Here is a 9,343-nt window from a genome sequence, read left to right on the forward strand (position 1 = left end):
TCTTTTCAAAAGATTGTGCCTGGAGTGTACCATCATATGGAAGTGAAACATGCAAAGTGCCCAGTTCAGATAACAAGAGAACAGAACCTTTTGAAATGCAGTGTTATAGAAGAGTGCAGAAGATTAGATGGGTGTACTAAATAATGAATCAAGATGTATTGAATCTAACAGAGAGGAAATAGCACTACAGCACAAACTGACAAAGAAGTTGATGGTACTCATTCTACGACATGAAGGTATAGTTAATCTCTCTCTGAGTGTGTGTGTGTGTGTGTGTGTGTGGTTTCATTGTTTTGATTATAAGGAATTATGCTTAAAAATCTGAATTTCAGATTAGCATTTTGTAAAAAATGATTTGTCATAGATTTTGTCACAAGTATTCAAAGATTGAAACTTGCGATTTTTATGACTGGGATGGAGGGTTTGTATAATTGAAAAGGTTCATTCTGGCACTGACAATTTTTAGAAACTACACACTGCATATGGGGAGTAAATATTGTTGAGAGGGACCAAGGCTCAAATGTTTGTAGGTTGTAATAGCTATGCAAAGATGAAGTGACTTCGACGGTATAACTGAGCTGTCATTCCTTTCTCTGATCTTTTATATTTTGTGAACTGTGGAGCCATTATTGCTTATGCTTGCTGTAACATCAAAAGATACATTATCTTTGCAATTCTGATCAATCAAACACCCAGTAATCAAATTCAGTCATTGTCATGAGACCAAAAAATTATCACAAGACTTAATGGTCCATACAACTGTCATCTATTTTGCTTTAACATTATTACTGTTCATATTATATGAGCTTTTCTCCATGTATTGCACCAGAGTGTGCCCTCTGCTTACCTTCCAGTATCAAGTCCTTGAGCTGCTAAGCAAATTTCTTCTGGAGACTTTCCTGATGACAGGCTGTGCATCACTATGAGGTTGGCCACACCGAGACGAGATTCTGGCTCAAATGTTACGGCTGAGGTGCAATCTGTGACTGCCTTCCGCACCTTGTCTCTCAGCACCTCTGGAGGGTCAGATAACTGCAAGCGGCCACGCACATCAACCTCAGACTTTGACATTTTGGATGATGGATTGCGCAAGCTACGAATTTTGCTGCTGCTCCCACCTAGTACACATTTAAAGATCACATTTTACAGTCACTGAATCTGAACAACATAAGCTGTTCCTGATGAAATAATATATTTTATAATTCTGAACCCACTTTATGAAAAATATCAAATGCACTTACCGGTCAAAATATTATGACTCTGCTGTGTGGCTAAAAAAATGCTTAGATCATGAGGAGGGCAGAACAAGATAAGGAAAATATGCACGCCATTAAAGGTACAGATGCAAATATTTTGTTAAGTGGAAAAGAAAATTGTCCTTCACAGGGGACACCACCTTATCAAAGGTACCTTGTGCCGAATGGGAGAGAGTGCGTGCTCTGATGAAGCCAAGAGTTGTGTCAGCATTAGCATAGCTACTGGCAGGGTCTTATTTGTTTTGTTTTAGGGTGCAAAAAACAACTGACGTCATATGCACCCAAGTCAAAACTATAGAACGCAAACACACAGACAAGGGAAACGACTATATGTCAGTCCCAATGGAAAGAATAGGAGACATCTAAACAACACACGTGGAAAAACAGCTTTAAAAAAATGAGCTCCAAAACTAAAAATTAAATGGTCTTCACCATATTGCTTCGCTGGATTAAAGTAAAACTTGGGAGACAGCCCACGCATCATTTTCTAAAACAGCTGATAAATCAGATGGCAAACCCAAGATGGAACGTAAATTAGTTAAAAAAGGTCATTCCTGCAGGTAGTGGTGGACAGTTAAAATTTGGGCGCAATGCGTACAAAGTGGTGGGGCAGCGCTATTGAGCAAATGACAATGGCTAAAAAGGCAGTGCCGAATACGCAGCCGAGTTAAAATAATCTCCTCCCAGCGGGAGGGCCAAGAGGAGGTCGTCCGAGGTGCCAGAAGAGGCTTAATAGGCCGAAGCATATTCCTGTGAAGGGAGAACCATTGGCAAAGACAAAGGGACACCACCGCCTGACAGATGGCAATGCAGATATCACTGGACGGAATATAGGTACTCGCGGGCTGAGATAAGACTGCAGCCTTGGCAGCAACATCAGCAGCCTCATTTCCTGGCAGACCGACATGACCACGGACCCACAGAAATGTGACATTGGCTCCATCAAGGGATGAGCAGTGCACAGAGCACAAAGAATTTGGAGGGTGCTGATTGAGTTTGAGCAGAGGACACTATTGGGAAGGCTGTGTCGCCAGATGTACTCCGTGGCCTGTTACAAGGCAAAAAGCTCGGCTGTAAAGACTGAGGAGTGGGCCGGAAGCCAATAGCGAAAGACACGGGTGCCAATGACGAATGCACACCCGACCCCACTGTCAGTCCAAAAGTCATCAGTTATACAAAGGTACTATTGCTAAGTTCCATGCGAATGTCGTGAAACAGGAGGCGATAGACCGAGGCTAGAGTAGTGTCCTTAGGAAGCAAATGAAGGCCAAGGTTAACATGGACCACTTCACGAAGCCGAGGTAGTGAAGGGTTCACACCCACAGGGAAAGTTGCAGGTAGCTTGAAGTTAAGCTGCCGTAGCAAGTGGTGAAAGCAGATGCCAGGAGGTAACAGGGAAGAGGGACAAGCCCCATGCTGACTATCTAAGGAATCATTAAAGAAGGAGACATACCTGCTGAGGAAGTCACGGCAGTAGGACAGTGGTGGTTCAGCAGCTCTAGCTTACAGACTCTCAACCAGGCTGGTGTAAAAGGTACCCGTATCCAAATGGATGCCACGATGATGGATAGTGTTGAGACAGCGTAAAAGAGCTGGGCATGCAGGTGCATAAACAAAGCACCCATAGTCGAGTTTCGAACAGACAAGGAACTGGTACAAACGGACAAGGGTGGTTCGTCGGCACCCCAAGAAGTACCACGGAGGACACTGAGGGACTGTGTACAGCAGGCTGCCAGGTAAGAGACATGGGAGGACCAAGAGTGTTTGCTATTGAGCATGAGACCCAAGAATTTTGTAGTGTCAATGAATGGAGGGGCAACAGGCCCAAGATGTGGGAGAAATGGTGGGAGAGATGGTGGGAGAAACCATTTGTGCCACCAGAAATTCATACTGAAGGTTTTGTCATTGAAAAAGCGAAAGCCGTTGGCGATGCTCCAGGAGTGAAGACGATCAAGACAGTGCTGAAGACACCGCTCAGTGAGACAGGTCCAGGGATAACCACAACAGATGGCAAAATCATCGACAAAAAGGGAGCAGAAGACGCCCGGCAGGAGACAGGCCATGATAGGGTTAATGGCAATAGCAAAGAGGACGACGCTCAGGACGGAACCCTGAGGCACACCATTTTCCTGAATAAAGATGTCAGACAAAGCAGAACCCACACACATCTTGAAAACTTGGTCTTGTAAAAATGCCCAAAGAAAGCTGGGCAGGGGCCCACGGAAGCCCCAAGTGTAAAGAGTACGGAGGATACCAGTTCTCCAGCAGGTGTCGTAGGCCTTCTCCATGTCGAAAAACACAGCCACATTCTGGGATTTCCGCAGAAAACCATTCACAGCATGGGTGGACAAAGTAACGAGATGGTCAATGCCGCACACAAAATCCACACTGCGCATTCATGAGTAAATGGCGAGATTCAAGCCACCACACCAGCTGGGCATGAATCATACGTTCCATCACCTTGCAAACACGGCTATTAAGAGAGATGGGGCAGTAGCTAGAAGGAAGGCTTTTATCCTTACCGGGCTTAGGTATGGGTATGACCATGGCTTCACACCAGCACCCAGGAAATGTGCCCTCAGGCCAGATGCAGTTGTATGTGTTAGGCAGAAAGTGCTTGCCCGTAAGAGAGATGTGCTGCAACATCTGAATGTGGATAGCATCTGGCCCTGCAGCAGAGGACCGGGATGAACTGACAGCATGATCTAGCTCCCTCATAGTATCACGGCATGCCTCAGTCCACCAAGGGACTGGGACACAACGTGGTAAAGAGGAAGTGCGAGGAATGGAACGCTCAGCAGCAGTAAGGATAACGTTTGTGAGATGGTCCACCTGGTCATCACAACTGAGGAAATCTTGTTCTGCAAAGGTCACCAGGGAGGAGTAAAGCCGCCAGTCAGCCTTAGTAAGCTGCCATTTGGGCATTCATGTGGATGGGGTTGGAGTCAGCAGATAGAGAGCACACAGGAAATGGTCGCTAGGCGTCAGAAAGAACAATGGGCATGCTGGGCAGTGCAAAAGGATAGGTCCAAATGGGAATAGGTGTGCGACAAGTCAGAAAGGAAAGTGGGTGCACCAGTGTTAAGGCAGAAGAGGTTGAGTTGGTTAAGAATCTCGGCCAAGAGGGCACCTCTCTGGCAGGTCCTGGGAGAACCCCAAAGGGGATGATGTGCATTAAAGTCACCAAGTATCAAAAATGGTGGAGGTAGCTGCCCAAGAAGCTGAATGAAGATGGCCCTGGTGACATCGAAGGACGGAGGTACAGAGGGAGAAAGTCAGGAGGGGAAGGAAGAGGCGAATGGCAACAGCTTGAAGATGGGTAGTCAGGGAGATGGACTGACTATGAAGGTCATCCCGTATAAGCAGCATGATGCTCCCATGATATGGGATGTCGACCTCAGGGGGAAGGTCAAAATGAATCAGTAAGCAATGTGGAACCTCAAAGCATGTTGAGGGCGCAATTTCGTTTCCTGACGACAAAGTACAAGAGGTGCTGCGATGCTAGAAGCAGCCGTAAATCCTCTTGGTGGGACTGAAGGCCGCGAAAGTACCATTGGAGGACAGTCATGAGGAGGAAGAGATGTAGGGGTGTCAACTCAGTGTCCACCGAGGGACAGCCGGTGGAGAGTCACTACAACAGGGCACAGATGCAGAAGGATTCTGCTCTATGGGGTCCAGACAAGCATCGGCGTGCTTGTGTGGTCGGTCAGTGGAGCCCAACACCGAAAAATGGTTGGTGGTGCCCACTGGTGAGACAAAGGCTGGCTGGGCTAAGCAACAACATGGCGACACTATTAAGCAGAATCTTCAAGTTGGTGAAGGGGGAAGACTGTTTGTCTTTAGTGGACTTCTTTGAGTCCTTCTGCTTAGGGGAAGACTTGGGTGTTGGTTGGCTGGAGAGGCAGAGGAAGTCGTCTCGGGACTACTCCTTCTGGCCTTTCCTGCCTGCCGATTGTGTAGTGGTTAACTTCACCTCTTGAGGCGAGAGTTTGACAGTTTGTTGCACAGGGGGACGGGGGGACAGTGTTGCTTGACCTTCATGGAGTGAGGCGTAACAAGAACTGAACTGTAAGTGCCAGACGAGAGAACACAGGGTTTTCGGCTAGCCAGTAACTTGCGAGCTACTGAGTAAGGCACTTTTTCCTTTACCCGAATCTCTTGAACAGCCCACTCGTCTAGATACACGGGACAATCCCGGGATGAAACGACGTGGCTTCCCTTGCAGTTGATACAGCAGCGAGGAGGCAGGCATTTACCTTCGTGTGCACCCCTGCCACATATTACGCATTTGGCCGGAGTGTGGACATGATGTTCTAGTGTGATTGAACCAATGACACTGGTAACAGCGCATCTGATTCGGAATGTACGGCCAGAGTATGATGATTTCGTAGCCTACTGTAATCTTGGATGGCAGCACCAGCCTATCAAAGGTGAGGAAAAGAGTGCATGTGGGCACAAGGAGTAATCGACCTTCGTCATGACACGATGAACGGCAATGACACCCTGATCAGAGAGGTAAGATTGTATTTCAGCCTCGGTTAGACCGTAAAGCAGCCTGGTGTAAATTACACCATGGGAAGAATTCGAAGTTCTATGTGCCTCGACACAAACAGGATAGCCGTGGAGAAGCGACGCAGCAAATAGTAGTTGTGCTCGATCATCAGAAGCCGTCTCCAAAATCAAAGTGCCATTCCGTAAATGAGAGCAGGATTTCACAGGGCCAGCAATGGCATCAACACCTTTCTGAATAATAAACGGACTGACTGTGGCAAAGGACTGACCATCTTCAGTATGTGATACCACAAGGAACCGCGGTGCAGCGGGAAGGGTCTTCAAATCAGTAGCCTGATTACGTTTTCGTTTTGTCGATGCCGATGGAGAGGACGAGTGACTCATCGCGAGGAAATCCCCCATGATAGCCAGCATCTCCGATGGTGCGCTCCTTCCAATTGGGGGCCCCCTACACAAGGGGGCGCACCCACCTTAGGTGATTTTTCACACCTCCCGAACACCACCTGACGAAGGGACCAATGGGCAATCTGCAAAGGTCACAGCTCAGGCAATCATCCCTCCCTGGGCCTGGGCTGTACCAGGGGGTACATGCGAACCCCACCTGTTGACCCAGGGCTAGGAATTACGTGTTACACAGTCACCTTTTACGCATCAGACGTGCGGGCCGGCCTTCAGGTGCGCACAGGGAGGAAGAAGAAAAAAAGAGGATCCTCAAATGCCAAAGCGGAGGAATGAGAGGAGAAGGGAAACAAAGAAAGGAAAAAAGGAGCCAAAAAGAAAGTCGAGACTGTTCACAGGTCAGCAACACAATGCAGAACGTTTCCACTAATACCCCAGACATGTTCCCCAAGGGAGGGGAAAAGGGATAGCAAGAGGACAGACATGCAGCATGGAAGGGGAAAAGTGCTGAAAAGGTTGGGGCCCCGTGGTAGCTGGAGTGGTCTTGACAAAGGAGCCAGACAAAGTGTGTCCCACAACATAGGGCAGGGAGGGCTCTATAGGCGCAGTGAAACCAGCTTCCCTAAAGGAGTAAACCTCATACAAATCCTGGCCCTCCAAGCTGGAGGTTGGTCAAGCAGCTATGAACCCCTTCCTGTAAAAAAAAAATTCTTGTGCAGAAACCTCAGAGCAAAGATGCTGGACGGATTTATGGACGACGACATTGTACTGTTAAAGGCAAACGAAAATGAAAAAATGATGTGTTTATTGAAACCTGGAACGTACAATCGCTGTACAGATTAACTCGATAAAATCAAGGCAAGCATAATTGCCCTACAGGAAATACAATGGACTGGACATGGAGTGCCTGACATGGGAAACTGGATAATTTTCTACCATGATTCAGAGAGCCACCATGAATTTGGTACAGGGTTCGCAGTAAGACAAAAATTTACACACTTAGTGAGTGGATTCACTGGAATAACATCTAGGATCTCACATATGAGATTGAAGACCTGATTCTCAGACTATTCATTGATCATTGTACATGCACCCACAGAAGTATCAGATGACCAGGATTAAGACACCTTCTTTGAGAGCCTCGAGAGAGCTTACGACAGATGCCGTGTGTATGACACTAAAATAATTATTGAAGACCTCAACGCACAGATGGGGAAAGAACAACATTACATCCCAGCAACAGGAAAGCACAGACTCCATGAATACACAAATAACAATGGCCACAGAGTTATTCAGTTTGCATTGTCACGTAACATGGCTGTAGGTAGCACTATGTTCCCATACAAGGAGGAGGAGGAGGAGATTAGTGTTTAACGTCCCGTCGACAACGAGGTCATTAGAGACGGAGCGCAAGCTCGGGTGAGGAAAGGATGGGGAAGGAAATCGGCCGTGCCCTTTCACAGGAACCATCCCGGCATTTGCCTGAAGCGATTTAGGGAAATCACGGAAAACCTAAATCAGGATGGCCGGAGACGGGATTGAACCGTCGTCCTCCCGAATGCGAGTCCAGTGTGCTAACCACTGCGTGTTCCCATACAAATGGGTTCATAAACCAACATGATGTAGCCCTGATCAGCATACCTGCAACGAAATTGATCATGTAATTATTGATGGCAGGCATTCCTCAAACTTACTAGATGCACGAACTTACAGAGGAGTTAGTGTAGATTCTTTGTAATTGCGAAACTAAGAGCTCGAATAACCAATGAAAGAAAAGTCAAGGAAACACCTCAAAGTAAGTATATGGTATCGAAGTTAAAAAATGAAGACATCTCTAAAACGTACTCTGAGAAGGTCGCTGAGAATCTTGCATTATACACCCCTAGTGTAAGTGATAACCTGGATCAGGAACGGAACACTTGCAGGAATGCTGCCATTAAAGTAGCAGAGGAAGTGCTAGGGAAAAAAGGAAAACTGAAGAATTCCTGGTTTGATGAAGAATGCTGTCATTACAGCAGCAGAAAAAGTGCTAGGGAGAAAAGGAAAACAACCGAAGAATTCCTGGTTTGATGAAGAATGTAAGAGAATAAGTCAGGAGAAAAATCTGGCATACAGGAAAATGCTTGAGAAATCATATACTCGTTTAGCAGTACAAAAGTATCAAGATAAAAGGAAAGAAGAGAAGAAACTCCACTGGAGAGGGAATGGGAAAGAAAGCAGATTGAAGAACTGGAGACAATTAGAAAAACAAATGAAGTTAGAAAATTTTATCAGAAAATTAATAACGAAAGAAGAGCATTTAAGCAGCACATCAACCTGTGTAAAAGTAAAAATGGGACACGACTAATGACCAAGAGGTATTTGAGCGTTGGGTAACATATTTCAGTGAACTGTTGGATACTTCAGAATCCCCCCATTGAAGATATCCCAGTCGCTCCAGAAGATGATGCCATAGTACCTCCCCCTTCCCAAGGAGAAGTGAACAAAGCAATTGCCCGATTGAAGAACAATAAGGCACCAAGGACTGACAATAACATCTGAACTATTGAAAGCTGAAACAGTTGAGCTAAATCATAGGATCTACAAGATTGTGTGCCTCATCTGGGAAAAGGAAGAGTTACCAGAAGAATAGAATGTAGGGATAGTGCGTCTGCTGTATAAGAAAGGAGATCTATTTGAATGCAGCAACTACAGAGGCATAACACTTTTAAATATTATATATAAAGTACTATCAAATGTTCTGTTTAGTAGACTTTCACCTACAGCAGAAGATATTATTGGAAGCTATCAATGTGGGATGCAGACCAGGAAAGTCAACTGTAAACCAGGTATTTACTGTCTGACAAACAGCAGAAAAGACCAATGAATTCAATGTTAGTGTGCACGATCTTTTCATTGACTTTAAATCTGTATATGATACAATAAACCGGTCCAAACTTTATGAGGCAATGCAGGAATTTAGAGTGCCTGAAAAATTGGTGTGTTTAATAGAGATCACCCTAAAGTATCCCCAGTGTACCGTGTGAGTGCAGTCAAGGCTATCACCTCAGTTTCCCACTCGAACTAACTACAATTTTAAGCAGATGGCGGGTATTTTACTTTGACAGCTTTTTAACTACTCAATGACTTAAATACGACTATTCATGGCGTTCAATAAGGACATCACTAACAAAGAC

The 9,343-nt window shown here is 45.8% G+C and overlaps 1 protein-coding gene across 1 annotated transcript in view; it reads right to left on the reverse strand.

Moving 5' to 3' along the window:
* Window positions 1-9,343, reverse strand: part of LOC126100863 (tryptophan--tRNA ligase, mitochondrial) — a 51,452-nt gene that overhangs the window by 4,061 nt on the left and 38,048 nt on the right. Inside the window, exon 6 of the mRNA XM_049911530.1 lies at window positions 848-1,118. Within this exon, the coding sequence (XP_049767487.1) occupies window positions 848-1,118 (271 nt within the window). The remainder of the gene's footprint in view (window positions 1-847; window positions 1,119-9,343) is intronic.

This window comes from Schistocerca cancellata, chromosome 9 (assembly GCF_023864275.1).
Source record: "Schistocerca cancellata isolate TAMUIC-IGC-003103 chromosome 9, iqSchCanc2.1, whole genome shotgun sequence".
Classification (NCBI taxonomy): Eukaryota; Metazoa; Arthropoda; class Insecta; order Orthoptera; family Acrididae; genus Schistocerca; species Schistocerca cancellata.